Source organism: Bactrocera oleae, chromosome X (genome assembly GCF_042242935.1).
Source record: "Bactrocera oleae isolate idBacOlea1 chromosome X, idBacOlea1, whole genome shotgun sequence".
NCBI lineage: Eukaryota > Metazoa > Arthropoda > Insecta > Diptera > Tephritidae > Bactrocera > Bactrocera oleae.
The window spans coordinates 20,593,003-20,612,437 of record NC_091541.1 but is presented as its reverse complement, the minus strand read 5'-3'; the positions used below and the strand labels follow the sequence as shown (position 1 = coordinate 20,612,437).

The window sequence follows — 19,435 nt, the reverse complement described above, 5'->3', positions numbered from 1 at the left end:
TTGCCAGTTATTCCTCGCTCTACGTTCACCGATGAGATAAATGTATGTTTGTAACTATAATTCTTATTTATGGCGAAGTGTTGAAAAACACAACCTTTTATAATTTAATACTGATGTTGATCAATTTTAAGATAAATAATCTTTGCTAGGCAATCTAATATATTTTAAATCAATCGAAATTGTTGTTGATGAAGATAAAAGCATAACTTTTCAAACTGAAATCTTAAGTGTTCTAAATATACCCGGAATGCTAATAATATTCGATTGAAGATTTGTTCTTCTATTTTCCTTCTGATAGAAGATAACTATAGACGGATTAAAAAAAAAGTATTGCGCAGCTCATAGTGCTAAAATACATGAAATTAAAAATGTTTATAATTAGAAATTAAAATTTTAATCCCGTGGTTTTCTATACAGCCTACATCGTTCATGCATTCATTCATAAATAACATTTTTACTATATTGAGCAGCTTACTAAAATATAATTTAATTACATTGGATACATCGCGATCACAACCCGTTTGGCAATTATGTTGTCCATAGATAAAAGTATTAATTTAAAAGGAAACCAATAGTTTCCCGCAACATTATTCTTTTCTTTTTACTAAAACTTTTTCACTATAAACTGATAAATTAAATTTACTTCATGAATTGACAAAAGTGTTTACGTTTCTTCAACGTGGGATTTCACCTCAAAAATTTTATAATATAACTAGGCAACCCGGCGAACTCCGTTTCGCCACCAGATGGCTTCGTTTTATGTAACATTTCGTTTGGTGATTAAAAGATGAAGAAACATTTTTTTTTGAAAAGGAAAAATTTTATTTCATTTTACAACATTAATGAATTCATTTCGATTACAAAAATGAAGTCTTATTTAGTTGAACTTCTCTAAGTAAATGAAAGTGAATCCAAAGTAAATAGTCCGCAAATTATCCGTTTCATTGAAGTGCTCTTTGGTAAACCACATTTTTTGTTTTTTGGTCTGACGTTAACACAAACAAAGCGGATGGTTTCCCAACTCGTGAACACGTAACGTATAACTGCCCATGTGAAAAACAATGATTTTCTAAATTTATCCCGCAAACACTAAGCGATTGGCCTTGCGACTCGTTAATTGTCGTTGCGAACGCAAGGCGAACTGAAAATTGCAATCGTTTGAAGTCAAACGGAAGATCAGTCGGAATCATTGGTGTTCGAGGAATATATACATTTTCACCTGCGTACTTTCCGTTAATAATGGTTGCCTCAATCAAATTCGGCAAAAGTCTTTTTACCGAAAGTCGAGTACCGTTGCAAAGTCGCGGTGGATTCAAATTACGCAATATCATAATAACTGTACCAACTTTGAGTTGCAAGTTATGTGGTGGAAATCCTGGTAACTCCAGAGAGTTCAAAAACTCCGTTGGATAATTTACTACATCATCGGGATTTGTTATGGAATCAACGAATTTGTATGTCACCAAATTTGTGGCAAGAATAGCTCGTTGACTTAACCACGCATAATTTTGATAATTCTCACTAGTGTTTGGGAAAACATTTTCAATAAGAGCTAATTGAGAGTCTACAAATCGGCAAAAGTCGTTGGTAAGAGCCATTAAACCAGATGTCGCATCAACTGGGACTTTTCCATTTCCAACAACTAACAATTGTTTGGAAAATTGTGCAGCATTTTGACCATTTTGAAGTTGAACTCTCATATTAGTGGTTAGCGATAATATTTTAACGTTATTCCATAAAGGTGATGCCTTCAGGCAAGCATTCAATTCATCTGCAGGCGTTCCACGGGAATTACTGGCAAGGTCTACTTGAAATTGCCTGCCAACAATAATTGCAGCAACATCATTAACGGTGGGTGCATTGAATCTTCGCACATGTTTACTCGTTGGGGTACAATCCGCTCTTATGACAAATTTGTGCGTATCCGATGGCATTCGTTCCAATGCTGTTTTGAACATATTAACCACAGCATTATTAGCGTGAAAAAATGCTTGCAACTTTTCAATAATTCGTCTCTTTAACTGTTGTGTTCCCTGTATATTGCACCGCTCATTCAGCTGATCCACCATCGGCGAAATGAAATATATTTGCAGAAATTGATGCGGTTCATCTGGTGTTGGCACCATTGAACCATGCAAATGATACATTTGTCCTTGTATCTGTAATTGCAAACAATCATTTGTTGAAGAATACGGTGTAACTTCTGATCGTGTGATGGTGTAGTGTGTGGTGTATATGTAGTTGTTATGTGTTGCAATTCATTGTGTTGGTGTGAGTGATTGGTTATGTGTGTTGTATCTTTTACCTTGCAAGTCGGCATGAAGCCGCCTTCTCGAATGATATTAGCTCCAAAAGAAGTCATGCGAAAGCAGTTATTGTATTCAAGGATGTGTTGAAGAAAATGGCTGGAATCGGGATCACTTCCATCGAACAATGGTTTCAGTGGCTGTGGTGGTGTAAGTAAAGAATTCAGTTTGTCTTTTTCACTTGCGCAGCACAATCCAGCCGTTTCTCTTTCGAACTTTAACGCATTGCAATATCGGCATATAGTCGTCATTGGTCCAATATCTAAATTTTCATCATCACTGTAGTTCGCAGTGGGATCATATTGGAATGCCAAGCGATTATATTTTGTCTTTCTTCGCTTAAGTTCTGTGAATACACTTGTTGCTGGCTTGCATGTATTGTGTGGCGGCCGATGTTGGCACGTCGTCCTCTAGGCATTTTAAACTATGGACAGAGTGGTGAATTTAACCTCAAATGCACGCTCCACATAATTTATACAGTTCAACTTACCACCTTAAAGACAAATGCCTACTGTTCAATGTGAATAAAAATTTGCACAATACACGTGATTGATTTGATGGTTTCCAATTGAAACGAATAACTTATTTTTTTTTTACTTTTTTTTCACAATTTCACAGCGAACACAATACCGGTTTGTCACATGAAATTAACTGAGCAGAGAACAATGAGTAGCTGTCAAACAATGTATCACGCACCGGCGCCATCTACTTAAAATATTGGTTTGTAGTACATGCTATGTATCAGAGATGGCGCTGTATGTGAAAAAATATTTCCCCGCTTTTCTGTTGAAATTTTTCCTGAATTTCCTTTGCTATAAACCTCACGGAGCCCGAGACCTTTCCAACGAATACAAAACCGTGGAAATCGGTTCGTGCGTTCTGGAGTTATAGCGTCAGGAAGGAAAACCCGACTTATTTTTATAGAATAGATTGTAGTAGAAACATTTCTTTTTTGATACGGTGGTAAAATCGGACAATAACCCCTCCCACCTCACATGCAAAGAGTATGCTCAAAATTACTAAAAGTGCGATTACCGTCTGACTTAAAACATCAGAAGAAACATCTAAATTCAACAGTAGAGATACGACATCAGATGACCTGCATACACAAGCAGTATCAGAATTACACAATGAGTGTGGCACCACTGACTTTGAGGTCTAATCTTTTATTTAGGCAACTACTCGACCACTTTCAACTAAATTTGGTGCGTAATATTTTCTGGGTATCCTTTAAAAATAGGTGAAATTCTCTACAACCCCGCCTACTGTTCATATACCATAATGCTGTAAAGACCCTAGATACAGAATATGTGCCTATGACCGACTTTTTATCGAAAATAGCGACCTGTAAGATGTCTTAATGAAATGAAAGTAAAATGTGCTCTGATGCTAAAACTACTGGTTCAGTATTTTCTTAGCCTTCACACATCGAATACATTGACTTTCGAACCTACGTTTACTTTATACCATATTTATTTATCAGTCAATACTTAATTGAACTTAGCAAAATTAGGGGAACATACTGTCCTAGTTATGTTATAGTTTGGTACCGAAAATATGTAGGTGAAATCCATTCCAGCCCCATTTACAACATATTATATAATGTTTTTCGTTAATGTAACTGACATTCGGCCGAATCTATACTTCAGGTTAATGTCAAAAGAAAATAAAATATATCCAGACCTCCTTATATACGTAGGTTGCCTTTTATATTTCGGAACTTGGCAACTCTATTGTAGATCACTCCAAGACGAATTTCGTAAAAGTCGTCCAAAATCAATTGTTGTTAAGAAATTATTAATGCTGTGTGCAAACTGAAATTGCAAGGTCGTCATGTGATCTATCGAGAGATAGAAACAACTATTGACTCCAGCATACATTTAATATTGCATGAGCATTTGGCTTAAAAAAAATGTGTTCACCTTGGATCCCACACAAGTTGTTAATCGCTGAAAAAAGGCTCGTGTCGATTGATTGAGAGAAATGTTAAATAAAAATACAATAGCGGTGCTTCGAAACACGTCTATGACGTCGTGACAGGTTATGAACGCGCAGGTGGATTTACTCGTATGAGTCCGAAATTAAACAGCAGTCGACTGTATGGGTGTTTCAAGATGAGCCGAATCCACAAAAGTTGTTCGCGCACGAAGCTCTTCTAAGCAAATGGTTGCCGGTATTTTTAGAAAAACTAGATATGTCGCAACCAAACCAATAGAACCACAACGCAGAGCAGTAAATTCTGAGTGATACACAACTATTTGCTTGCCCGTTGTCTTTCAAGAAATCAGGAAAACCAACTTCCGAAGACGGATTACTCTTCACGACCACAATGGCAGCTATCAAACCTCGACTGAAACAACTGTATTTTTGAGTTCTCAACATCGATTGGATGAATCATTCGCCGTATAGTCCTGACATGGGACCGAATGACTGTTTTTTATTCCCGTACCTAAAAAATAAACTAAAAGGTCAATGTGTTTCGACATCTGAAGATGCGGTTGATGTGCTCAGAACGCATGTTTAGCAGTTACTTCAATCAGAGTGGGAATAATTCTTCGAAAATTGATTCAAACGCATCCAAAAGTGTATAGATTTTAATGGAGAATATTTTTACAAACAATAAAGGAGTTTTCGATGATTAACATTTGTTGTGGATCTCTAATAGCGAAATATAAAAGTCAACCTACGTAATTCGACAAATTAAGTTGACGTGTTTGTTTGACTAAATATACCTACAATATACTTATAAAATTTCGTCGCTTTATTAGCGTGAGTCATATCACAAAACTAAATGAGAACACTTCGATTAGGTCTATGACATTCGGCAAATAATTTGGTGATATCGGTATAGAGCTTCTCACAGTACTAATATGGTGAGTACAGGGATTTGCCTTAGCTAAGTTGATTTTAATATTAATCTTTAGAATATAAAACAAAATGAAGTAATGAAAATATGTGAATTTCGAGCTCTAGTATACCTAAATAAGAAACAAAATATGATTGTAGATTGTCCCTTACTTTTTAGTAACTTTTTTCTCCCCTTCGTTTAAATGGCATTTACGTTCGTTCTTCATTTATTCATGTCACTTATATTACTATGAAAAGAAATGCATTGTCTTGAAAGCATTTTCCCTGTTGCTTAAAATGGCTTACAACATAAAAATCATACATAACACTAAAACGTTCATAATTATTATAATAAGTTTACTTTATGAAGAAGCCATGAGCGTCGCTGTTCTGCTAATATGCCGCCAACGATTTAAATACTCCACACTGTAGTGTAATCCAGAGAAGCTAGCAAAATTGTGCTATAGAATCCAGACTACTGAGAGGTAGTAGATACTCGTTAATAATCTTTATATAACGTAATGTTCATATATCTAGCACAAAATGTATGTGGAACTTTACAGTCTTGTTTGTTTACCGTTTGTAGGAATGTGATCGCCATTGTTCCTATTGTCGCCACTAATATTATCTCCATCACCAGAATAACTAACATAATTAGGTGGCCGTGGAAGACGTCGGCGCAACCACGGATGTTTAAGGGCTTCTGCCGGTGTTATTCGCTTTTGTGGATCCCATTCTAAACAACTCCGTATAAAATTTAAAAACAATCCGTCTTTACAGTCATCTAAAACATTTGAAAGGCTTTTAGAACTTGGCGGTCCACGAACCTTTCCTCTACGCGATTGGCCACCAGTTAAAACGACTGTACCATCAGTCATTGTGCGTATCGTACAGTATCTAGGATATCCCTTTGGGTTAAAGAAAGCCTTTGCGCGTTTAGCACAGACAAGCAAGTTTTTGTTTGGCATACCAAGAACTTCAATTATACATGCTAATTGGTCACTTTCATTTTCCCCAGGAAAAAGGGCATGCCCAGAAAGCAACTCAGCCAAAATGCATCCCAACGACCACATGTCAATTGCTCGTCCGTATTTAGATCCAAGTATAACTTCAGGTGCGCGGTAGAAACGAGATTGGATGTAGGTATAAACACGTTGACTTTCATAGCATGATGACCCAAAGTCGATGACCTGAAAAAAATAATAAATGAACATATTAATTAAGTGTCTCGCAATATATTGCTACAGAGTATAATATTTTTGTTCACCTAAAGGTTGTATCAACTTAAACTAATCGAGATAGATATAGAGTTATGTATAGTTATGATCAGGATGACGAGTCGTATTGAATTTCGGGTGAAAGTCTGTCCGTCCGTTTGTGCAAGCGATAACTTATAAAAACTAACAAATCATGATGAAAGTTGGTACACGTGTTCGTTGGCAGCCAATAGAGGTTGGTATTGCAAATATGTGGAATTGAACCATTGTCCCGCCAACAAAACGCTATTAACCGAAAACTTATAAAGTGCCATAATTCAACTCCCCAATAAGATACAAATTTTTGTTTTGGTACAATGAATCGCCCAAGGGAAGGGCAAAATTTTTGAAAAAGTCATAAACATCATAGTACGATGAAACCCTCGGAAACGAAAGATAATATAACAAAGGTTCAGCGAAAAATAATTTACGTGCGGTCTGAGATCGGCAAAAGGAAGAGGAGGGGCGTGGTTGAAATTTTAAGGGTTAATAATATTTTATTTCGTATGCATAATGCAATCAATTCGAAATAGCAAACCTGGCATCTTTGCCAAAATTAAAAGTTCGAAAAACCATTACTGTCATAGCTGTTACGTAAAAACGTGCAGAACTTGCAACATTTGAAAAAAAGTTGCACAAAATTTACTGTATTACCGAAAAAGCCCTATCGGGATAAAACTTTGCACAAATAGTGTCTTTGAGGGATGCCATCAACAGCGAACACACGTACAACACTAGACCCAACCGTGAGTCGATCCTCTGGCTAGCCTTAGTGCCTTAAGTTGTGAACGTTAAGGGTGAGATTGGTAGTGAGTTGATTTTCTGACCAACTCAACCCTTAACATTTCGGTCGCAAAAAAGTCTCCTGTGGTCCGGGACTTTGCACAGCTATACCGCAGTCACGCCGCAGTACACCGCGAGATAAACGACAGACCGTCGTCGTAGCAACCACAAGCGTCAACGCCTGCAGCAGGACATCGTCGTCGAAGTCTACACGAGCGGCGGCAGAACACATCCGAGCGTCAACGCACGCAGCAGAGCATCGTCGCACATTACCGTCGCAGTATACACAGCGCTATCCTCGGGTGACGCCACCACTCGATGGAAGACCCTCAATCACAAGAAGCAGGGGCAGCAAAAAGCTGCGTTACAATTGGAAGAGATTTAACACGCAAAATTATAGATCTTATGTGGTTGGACCAGAGAACTTAGAAGAACGAGAAGGTGCAGGTTCGACAGCGAACATTTGTTAAATTTCGATCGTGGATTTCATCGCACACGCAGGGGAAATAAATAACATTTCTCGCTTTTATAACATACGCTCTCTTAACATAACCAACCGGCGAATATTGAATAGACCAAACTAGGAATATTGATATACCATGTGAAAAATATTTCCTTTTATTGAACTAGTATTTATTATTATTTTTAAATTATTTAAGTTAATTCATTTTTACTTTATTGTGAGTTATTAGTAACAATTTAAAAATATATTTTGATATATATCTTAAAATAATTCATGTACTTGACACCATTATCGAGTCACAAAAGTACAGAATTGTGTTTTGCCGTCGGCATTTCACATTCATGCTTCAATTTTTCTTTTCAGAGAGAACTTGTAACAATTTTCTTCTTTTATGTTCTATGTAAATATGTATTGAAAGTGACTAGCTTTCTTTGTTCCGCATAGGTGAAATTGTCAAGTGTTGATAATAGCGCCAAAATCAAATACATAATGTACTCATATGTAAATATGTTTTAAGCTTATATAAAATTGAGAAGTGTCAATAATTCCGCCAAAATCCATCAAGTTTGTGATTTTGTGCCGTTCGGTTCTAAAAATAAAGAATAAAGTTAAAAAAAATTGGTAACGTAGACTGCAGGCCAGTACAAATTTTTCGAGTAACTTCCGGGTTAAAATAGGTGAAATAAATGTTAATTGAATACATCAGTCTAATAACTAGTACACATTTCTCTTTTTTTATTTCATCAAAATTCTTCAAAAACTAATAGCGCCTTTTATTATTTTTAAGTTGTAAATAATTAGTTTAATAGTTTGTAGTAGTTTTAGTATTTGTTATTGTTAGTTAGTTATAGTAGTTTACAAGTATAGTATTAGTATTATTTATTTATGTAGTTTGTAGTTATCAATGCACGTGAGCCACCCTGCAAAAAGCTATGGAAAAAGATCTAATCTTCAATGATTAGGTTGGGTGAGAATTTGCTGTATGTTGGTAGGCAAATTCTGAAAGTCGTATGTTATTAAAATTATATACTATTAATAAATTTATATATTTTTCTAATAAACAAAATTTTATTTTTATTTTTAATTCCAGATTTTTTATAAATTTAAATTAATTAAATTTATGTATATACAAACATGTATTCTTTCTGATATTATTTTTAATAAATTTTTAAAAAATATATTGTTGCTCAAAAGTCTATTTTATTTCAATATAAATTTCAAATGATTTTCCTATAGAAATTTGCTTGGCGTAGAAGCAAATGTGCAACAGGACATATATACTTGTATGTATATTATGTCGTTTGCACATTTGTATGTATGATTGCGAAAGCAAATGTTCTACAAAGGCATATTTCTGCGGTCAAAAAAATTTGTCTATGTTGTATTGATTTCTGATTTTTGTTTAAAAATGTTTGTATTTTTCCTTACGTTACATTTGTACGCGTATATAATATGTATATAGATTTATGTATGCATTACTTATTTTGCAAGGTCATACGCATATTTGTACATACATACTTACATATAGAGTAGTGCGCGCACATGTATTTATTGATAAGTGATAATATATTATTATATTATATTATATAATATAACATATTGATGTACATATGTACATACATAAATTATTAATTTTGTAACAATTGATATTAAAGAATTAAAAAAAAAAGTAAAATAGATTTTTTTTTGCATAATCTTTCGCATTTGTGCAAAAAAATCATATTTTATCAATTTTTCATCATAAAAATCGTTTATATCACAAAAAAAAATCACGCATAAGTGGCATTTGTATTTTTTGTTTAAAGTACAATATTTAATTTTTCAATTTCTGTTGGTAGATACGTATAATATTTTGTCAGAGAACGTTGTTATAAATTCTCATTTCTGTTAAATAACAGCAAATACTAAAGAGAATGGTGAACTCCCTGATCGGAATATTTCACCTCAGTTAGCCGTCCAATCGAGCATCATACAAAGTTAAATTTGCACCTTCTCGTTCTTCTAAGTTCTCTGGTTGGACAACGTATCTAAGGTGCAACTAATCTCCTTCACGGAGAGTTTGGGTGTTGACCACATAAACACCACGCGAGAGATTAGTAAGCTCATAACTGCACTGGCAGAAAATGCGCACGATGACCCCGAAATACACGAAAAAATGAAAAAAAATGGAAGCTATACACAAAGCAAATGAGTTCGCTTCACGAGACGAAGGCGATCAGAAGACACCACTTCCACCAGGTAAAGGCAGAGGAAATGCGGCCATTTTCGCGAAATCATCACGATAAAAGCCACCACCAATAAGCATGCCGAATAACGGCATGTCACCTCAACAGAACCAGATTCCACCGACCAAGTGAGGAAGTGGTCCGTAAAATACGACGGCGGGAGACACCCATTGGCGTTAATCGAACGAGTGGGAGAGCTAACAGAATTATACATGATAGACACAGACCTTCTTATAAGAGCCATGCCCGAGTCACTGTGCGGTACCGCTCTCCAATGGTATCGCAATAACAACGAACATTGGAGGAGTTGGACTACCTTCAAAAGAGATTTTTTGCGTTTTTTCTTACCAGCACGTTACTTCAAACGCCTCGAAGATGACATACGGCAACGAAGACAACACGTGCGCGAAAAGTATAAGGACTACGTTCTCGCTTTACAGAATGAGTCACGCTGGATATAACCAAGAATAGCGATTGGAAAGAATGTTTCGAAATAGCCACACCGATTATCTACTCTACATTCGGCGTGGCCTATACAAAAAACGCGTCATGCCATTCGGTTTACATTCGGCACCTGCGACGTTCCAGAGGGTGCTCGACCAGGTCATAGGCCCTTAAATGAAACCACGCGCCTTCGCCTACCACGACGACATAATCGTTATAGGCTCTACATTTGAGAAACACATACAGAATTTACGAAAGGTAATACAGAGACTACAGCAGGCCAACCTTCGAATCAATCCTGAGAAATGCGAGTTTTTTAAGAAGGAACTCCGGTATTTAGGTCACGTGATCAGTGACAAAGGCATCCACACCGACCCCGATAAAGTAGCAGCAATCCAGGAGCTGAAGCCCCCAACAAGTGTTAAAGGAATACGGGATAGCGATATCTTGGGATAGCCTCCTGGCACCGCCTTATTAAAAGAAGGAAGACACTGGAAATGGGGAGCTGAGCAACAAGAAGCATTTAAAAGCATCAAGCACAAGCTAACAGAGGCTCCTATCCTCGCATGTCCGGACTTCAGCCATATATTTACCTTGCAGACGGACGCCAGCAGCATCGGCCTTGGTGCAGTGCTGACACAGAAACTGGAAGAAGGCGAACGCGTAATAGCTTACGCCAGCCGCAAACTGAATAAGACAGAGACCAACTATTCGGCTACCGAAAAGGAGTGCCTCACCATAGTCTTGGAATCCGGAAAATGAGACCCTACCTAGAGGTATATAGATTCGAGGTGATAACGGATCATATGTCACTGAAGTGGCTGAATTCCATAGAAAGCCCTTCTTTAGAACCATAGCAAAATACGTTCGACATCGAGTGTCAAAGTGGAACTCAACCTAGTAGCGGACGCATTGTCCCGGCAGCCACTAGAGACCATATTTCGGACAACGGCGTCCAATTTACTAGTACGATATGGCAACACTACCTAAAGAACTAGGGGTACGCCAGCAATTTACCGCACCTTACACCACTCAAGAGAGTCCCACGGAACGAATCAACCGGACAATTAAACGAATTATAGCGTAACTCAGTAAATCCCGACATCAATGATGGCATGATTTTCACCCAGAGATCGAGGTTGCAGTGAATACCATCTGAATGCATTTCGGCCTCCACGGGGTATTGCCCGGCATTCCTCGTACAAGGACGACCTCCAAAGACCCTCTTCGACGAAGTTAATATCGGCACAGGTATTTCACCCACGACGGCTGTGGAAAAGTCCAATAGGATGCAGGAGGCCTTTAAAACTGTTTGACAAAGTATGGAGGGCGATAGCGAATCAAGCCCGCCATTATAACCTGAGACGCAGAAAATGGACCCCGCGGTAGGAGAAAGTTTGCCCCGAAGTACAATGGCCCTATCAAATTCTCAGATACATCTCACCAGTGATCGTCCAACTTCGAAAAATTGACGGTGGAAAGGAGAAAACGGTGAAATTGAAATCATACCACACAGCCGTAACAGTTAAATGCCCAAATTTGGTGACTAAACGAGACGGTCACATTCATTCAACCGCGAGCTGTCAGCAAGGCAAAACATACAGGCCGTTTCAAGAGCAAAGTAAACTGCTTTTAGATGTACCACAACAGGAAAATACAGACGATTGCGGCATTTACGTACTGGCAACGATGGAACGAGTTATGAGCTATGAAGGACGAGGTGAAGGAGCACCCGGATGTATCTCCGAGGATTTCACGGCAAAGATGGCAGCAGAGAAACGCGCTCACATATTAGCTACCTTCAGACGTCATCAAGACACAACTACGAGGTACAGCTCCCACCTGAAAGCAAAATATCCACGGCCGACGCAAACCGAACAGGACTAGAGTCAGAAGGAGCCTCACGGACCTCACGACCGGCACAGGGAAGCACCGGCTTAAATTTAGTACTGCCAAATACCTAGTAGCCACGTATCGGTGAGACGTACACATTAGAATGAAGCCAACAACAACGAAAACAACAACTGCAAGACCCTACTAGAGAAACAATTAGGAAAATTTAAAAATTATAAATTATTTGAAAAAAAAATTTTAACACATTAGAATGAAGCCAACAACATCGAAAACAACAACTGCAAGACCCTACTAGAGAGACAATTAGGAAAATTTAAAAATTATAAATTATTTGAAAAAAAAATTTTAAAACAACATGAAAGAAAACTATGAAATTGAAAAGAAGAGCTAAGAAAAAAAATTATAGATGAGTAAACCAAAAATATTATTTAAGAATCTATATAAATTAAGAAAGGAAAAAAAGATAAGAATTTATATGTTAATGTAATTAAAGCAAGATTGCCATCCTAAAGCAACATGTTGCGAACGCGTGAGCAAGCAACATACGGTTTGGCGGAAAGCTAGCAGGCCGATCATCAGTCAGTCAGCACAGAACTGTAACAGCGAACACACGTACGACACTAGACTCAGCAGTGAGTCGATCCTCTGGCCGTTCGTTAAGGGTGAGCTCGGTAGTGAGTTGATGCTCTGACCGTCTCAACCCTTAACATTTCAGTCACTAACACAGTCTCCTGTGGTCCGGGACTTTGCACGGCTATACCGCAGTCACGCCGCAGTACACCGCGAGATAAACGACAGATCGTCGTTGAAGCCTACACGAGCGCCGGCAAAAACATCCGAGCGTCGTAGCACCCACGAGCGCCAACGCACGCAGCAGAGCATCGTCGCAGTATGCACTGCGCTATCCATTTTGTGAAGTGAAAGCACGAGAAATTGTAGATGTGAGGAAATGCTAAATAAAATACGATTTGTAAAAGGCCCCATAGTTTACAAATTTATTGTAACGAAGCCTGGACACGGCGGGTATACCTCAGCAAATTACAAGAAGCAGGGGCAGCAAAATGCTTCGTTTGCGGCCTTAAACAGAATATTGGCCAACAGTGGAGGACCAAAACAGAATAGCAGGGCACTTCTCACCAAAGTTAACCGTACCCATATGGGCACCAGCATCGATTCAAAAAACATATGCAAGAATGGCCAACACATTATCTCGTCTAAGTGCCATCAGAACTACAAGCGCATTTCGTACGACGTCACATGAAGCTTTTAGCATTATATCTCAAATAATGCCAGATACAATGACTTGTGAGTAGAAGCGAATCTTAGACAGAAGCAACAGTCATGGCGAGATGGACGCACCGATTAATTGGCAATGTGCAAGCACGGGTGGATCGAAAGCACAGCGAAACTAACTTTTACATGACGCAGTTTCTAACGGGACATGGATGTTTCTGCGTGTACTTGCATAAGTACGGCTATTATGAAGGAGTCACTGGCACCGTTTGTGGTAGCAGTAGCGAAAATGCAAAGCACATTTTTTTCACTACCCAAAATTTGGAAAGGAGCGACTGAATCTGGAAAAGGAAGTGGCAGACCGAATAACACCAGACAACGTAGTGCCTTATATGCTGCAATCGAGGCAGGTATGAGCCAATAGGTTAAGCTGACCCTGCGATGAAATTCTTAACGGCGGTTTCACAGAGTCTTTCATCAAAGCTACAGGTGACGAAGTTCAGGGTTTAGTACGTAAGCGTATTGCCCCGCAATTCCAGTATGGGAAAGTAATCCTGACTGGGCATGGCCTCGAAAGAGGTGTACCCTTTAGCGGGCAGTACGAAACGTGCATACTGCATACTTATCTATGTGAGATTCCCCTTCCGGCAACAAAAAAAAACCGGTACACCGATCGTAAAAAATCGAAAATTTTGACCATAAATCCTGCTTGCATATATACCGATCTATGTACATACGCACATCTATAGCAAGGTTCTATGCAAATAGCACACAGGAATGAGAGAAGCAAGACGCAATGGCCTCCCGTAGACTACAACCACAGAAACAACGCCAAAAAGGCCCCGTGATGAAAATCAGCCGAAGGACGAAACATCAATCAAGAGAAATAAAACGACTCATGAAGAGGCAGTTGGAAATGAGATAATCGGAGTAAGAAGACAGAAGTAATTAGACCGGATAAAGGCAGAGAAGTGGTAGAAAAGGAAGAAGGCTGGGAAAGAGTCAAGCGCAAGTTATTTATTTTATTACCACCAACACGTCCTGATGCTATATATGCGGGTACGCAAGTAGTCTCCCAGCGCTGGAAGCAAGAGCACTGCTAGATGTTCAAAAAATCAGGATAGGCTGAGTAGTGTGCAGATTAAGAGAGAAGCCCAATCTAAAAAGGTGCTTCAAGTGCCTGAAATATGGGCATTTAGCAGCAATATAAAGCAATCCGCATGAGCGAAGATAATGCTGCCTAAGATGTGGCGAAAAGGGACACTTCGCACAGACGTGCAACAAAACCCCGTCTTGTAGTGCGTGCAAAGACAAGGGAAGGGAAAATTTAAACCACCAAATAGGTGGCAAGTAATGCACCTTATACCAAGAAGCGTACAAAAAATATAATAAATGAAAGTTAGAAGTAAGAAATAAACAGACGGTATACGAGTAGAAAGTGGACGTAGCAAAACTAAGCGAACAGTACAAAAACATAGACAGCATGGGTCTCCGACACTACAAACAAGGCCGCCATAGCGCGGAGGGAATTTCCAAGAAAATCCGCTACTGGGAAAGATGTACCAAGACTATGTTCAACAAGTTAGGAAGTGTCTGATCTGTAAACGCATAGTAATCCTCTGGCCATTATGATGGAGATTGGAAACTCCAGGAGTCAAAAATATAGTCCCAACAGGAAGGTGAAGACTTAAGGATGGAGAGCCGAAACACTTAACGAAGATCTATTCCGATTTATACTGGATGAAAACTTGCAAAATGTAGAAAGTACGAAGCGACAGGCAGAGATATTGATTAGACACATCAACAGAGCATGCGACGCCGCTATGTGCAGAAAAAAACAAGGGCCCCACAGAAAACCTGCATACTGGTGGAATGGTAAAATACAAGGTGCGTTCCAAAGTAAACAGTACAAAAGTAACAAAGTAAACTCTAGTGGCGCCATCTATATGTCGACTATTGCGTTAGAATCTCCTCTCCTTTATCGACTTCCCGTAAAAATTTCATGACATTTCATTTATTGGAAGTGAAGTTATTGCATTTTAAGTGTCAGGATATTTTAGTCATCGGTGCGAAAATGAGCTTCGAACAAACAGCCAACATTAAATTTTGTTTTAAAATTGGTAAAACTTTTACCGAAAAGTTTCAATTGATTAAACAAGTTTATGGCGATGATTGTCTATCCCGTAGCAGAGTGCACGAGTGGTTTCAACGTTTTCAAAGTGGTCGTGAGGACATAAATGAGAAATGAGCCGAAACCAAAAAAATTGCGCCTGGAGAAGTCAAAACTGAAGACAATGCTGATTTGTTTTTATGATTTCAAGGGTATGGTCCACAAAGAATTTGTTCCACCCGGCCAAAACGTTAATGCGGTATTCTACCTTGGATTTTTGAAGTGTTTGGTGCGCCGTATTCGACGTGTTCGGCCCGAATATCGCGAAGATGGAAGTTGGCGTCTGTTGCACGATAATGCGCCGTCTCATCGATCGACGCTTGTGGCCCATTATTTGACCAAAAATAACATTTTAACAATCAACCACTCCCAGTATTCACCGTGCGACTTCTACCTTTTCGGAAAAATGCATTTGCGGAGGAAAGCGTTATGCAGACGTGGAGGCTATTCAAAAGGCTTGCACTCATTCGACATGCTTTTGGACCGTGCAAAAAGCTGTATTAAAGCAGAAGGAGACTATTTTGAATAAAATTAATTGATTTTGCCGATAAAACCATTTGTTCTGTCTTTTTTTTTAAAAGTCCTGTTTACTTTGAAAGGCACCTTGTAGACAGTTTGAGAAATGAGTGCAACAAAGCAAGGCGAACATGTCAGAGAAGACGGAGATCGCCGGAGTACGCTAACCTGCACGAACATTTTAAAAGGAAACAACGAGACCTCAAGAAGGCGTTCAGAAGAAGCAATGTCGCCTCCTTCAAAGAGCTCTGCGACAACGCCGACGAAAACCCATGGGGAGATACTTATAAAGTGGTAATGACAAAAATCAAAGGCGGTAAAGGAAATGCACCAACCTATCCCACACTAATGAAAAAAGTCGTGGAAACCCTTCTCCCTGCTCAAATGAACGAAAGACCGGTACTAGGAAATATGTCAGCAAATGCACCATTTGTCATCGACGAGGAAAAAATACAAGCAGCGGAGAGGTTTGGAAATACCAAAACTCCAGGACTAGATGGAATCCCTACCAAGGCCTTAAAACTTGCTATCAAACACGAAGCGGGAGCCTTTTCAGACCTCTTCACCCGGTATCTGCAAGAAGGTGTCTTTCCGAAAATATGGAAGAAACAGCGATTAGCCAAGCAAACCCGCTGGAGAACCAAAAATACATCATACCGGCCTCTGCATTCTGGACACGATTGGCAAGATCTTGGAAAGAATAATCTGCGTTAGACTGGAGAAGCACTTAGAACAAGAACCTCCCGGACTCGCCGAAGACCATTATGGATTCTTTAAGCACAAGTCAACCATCGATCCGATTAAAAAGGTGACCACACCCATTGCTCAATTTTGCCACGGCCTCCTATAAAGCCTTTCCGTGCCATACAGGATGTGAAATTTAATGCTTACGTATTGCGTAAATTAAGTTTTGAGAAAACTTGTACATAAATGTCCCATGGTACATGCACATATTTACACTTGTCAAATCAAAACGGTTCGCGAAGTTATTCCCGCAGCAGCATCGAAACATGCAGCAAGGTTACATTTTCATGTAAACGCTGAGGCCAGAAAGCTAGGTGAATCTAGAAATAGCAGGGGCAGACTTAAACGTACAACGATTCACAACTTTAAAAAATGAAGAAATAATGTATTATTTAGTTTCAGAAATTAATTATATTTCACAGCGTATGAAAAAGGGCTAAAGGACTTCCTCTCAGCAAATTTGTTGAGTTAGTTTAAGCGGATTGGAAAATATAAATATACATTAAACCATTTAGGGCGGGGTTACGCCCACCTTTAAAGTAATGGGGAAACTGTTATCAAACGTATTGCATTGTCATCGGTCCTTGACACGTCTGCAAAGTTTCAAGTTAATCAGACTTCTGAAAGCCGGTGAAAATTGAGCTCTATGATTCCATTACTTGCATACAACCCAAGCTAATAAAAGCGTATTAAAAAAGCTACCAAAAGCACTTGTGGTTTTATCTTATAAAGTTTGAAAACTATTGCTTGTTGGTATAATTCTTTTTACTAGTCGCAAATTAAGGAATGCAAATGGAAGAAAAAACGTATTGCGTTTTTACATAATGAGTTGTCGCGCATTTCGTAGTTTTCATCATAACCGTTATATAGGGAGTGGACGTGGTTTCTATCCGATTTCACGCATTTCCACGTGAGAAGGGGCTGAAAAGATTAATTTTCAGAAAGTTTAGCCTATATAGCTTTAAATGCTTATTAGATATATACATTTTATATATTAGAGAGCGGGCTACGCCCAGTTTTAAAAGATTTTCAGCCTGCAGAAGCCCCTAACTTTTACGATCCCTTGTACCAAATTTCAAGCTTACATCTTAATTGGAAGCTTAGTTATGGCATTTTATAGGTTTTTGCTTAATGACATTTTGTGGGCGTGGCAATGATTCGATTACCAAGGAACACATGTACCAAGTTTCAAGACGATATCTCAATTTTTACTAAAGTTACAGCTTGCATAGGTAGACATCCGGATTTCAACTTTTCTCGTCTTCCTGATCACTTATATATGTGTAGCTCTATATTTATCTCGATTTGTTGTAGGTGATAACCGTTAGGTGACCAAAACTATTATACTCTGTTGCAACACGTTGCAAGAGTATAAACATTTAGCGAAAGAATTCAATATTCATTATTTGAAGGGGGTATTTGAGGAAAAAGTCTACCAAATAATCGGACATCATTATAATGCGGATAAGAGACTTAAACCATGGAGTAGACCAATATCATTCATATTTATGAAAACTTTGAAGTATCACATACATATGTATATTGACCAACACAAATGGCTTAAATTTAGTTATTATGTAAGAAATCATTAAATTAAGTGTATTTGGGCTAGGAGAAGGTCTTGACTGATTGCATTACTGAAGAATATTTGGGAACATGTTTCCATTCCCTTTCCATGTTGACCAATTTTACCTCTTTACTATTACATTAAACTGTTATATAATATATACAATATTATACGTTCACCTAATTTTAATAAAAGTGGACATACACGCCATACATGTGCGTATGTTTATTTTTTCTTCGAAGAGGAAATCTTTCATAGATACGCCCAGTAAAAATAATCATTCTTTGCTAGACTTGCGTAACAGTTGCCAGATCAGGCAAGATTGGCTCTAAATGGACACCTTTCTGGACTATTCTTCACCTATTCTTCTGTTTTCGCTACTGCGTTGCCTTTCGTATCTTCTCAATTCCACTTTATTCCACACGAGCTTACATTGTATCATGTGGTGCACAATATTTTCTGGAGTCACCCGTTCTTCTATAACAGCCTCTACCTCTGTTCTCTCTATTTCGTATTTCGGATAAATGAAGAAAATACCACAGAAAAAACAATTTGTCCCGTTATCGTGACCATATTTAAATAAGTATTCTTTGAAGCATCCGTGTCCGGTCAGAAATTGCGTCATGTAATAATCAGTCTCGCCGTGCTTTCTCTCCATCCAGGCTTGCACATTTCCGATTAACATGCACGTCCGTCCACCACCTTCCTTTTTTTGCGATGTCTTAGAGCCTCTGCCATTCACATATACTTTTCTGGCTTTCTTCGTTTCGCTCTTCTGTTGTGAGACGTCTTCCAATGCCTCTAGATTTTTTGTAAACTTTTTAAGCTCTATTGCCATTATGTATGGTGTCATGATGCCCGCTATGATCCCAGATGCCTCATGCGACACCGTGCGGAATCCACTGATAATCCTGATTGCATTTAGCCTGGTCACAGATGTTGCTTTCTTCGCATACGTTTTGTTCTGCATTGCTGGTCCACATATGGGTATCGCATACATTAGCGCAGACTGACCTCCTTTAGCCAA

General features: G+C 38.5%; 1 protein-coding gene across 10 annotated transcripts in view; it reads right to left on the bottom strand.

The window, feature by feature from the left end:
- Positions 1-5,351: 5,351 nt before the first annotated feature.
- Dyrk3 (Dual-specificity tyrosine phosphorylation-regulated kinase 3) overlaps positions 5,352-19,435 on the bottom strand; it is a 199,068-nt gene continuing 184,984 nt past the window's right edge. For all 10 annotated transcript variants that reach the window (XM_070112476.1, XM_070112475.1, XM_070112470.1 and 7 more), the window contains one exon: positions 5,352-6,343. In XM_070112476.1, coding sequence (XP_069968577.1) covers positions 5,711-6,343 — 633 coding nt within the window. In that variant the 3' untranslated portion in view covers positions 5,352-5,710. The remainder of the gene's footprint in view (positions 6,344-19,435) is intronic.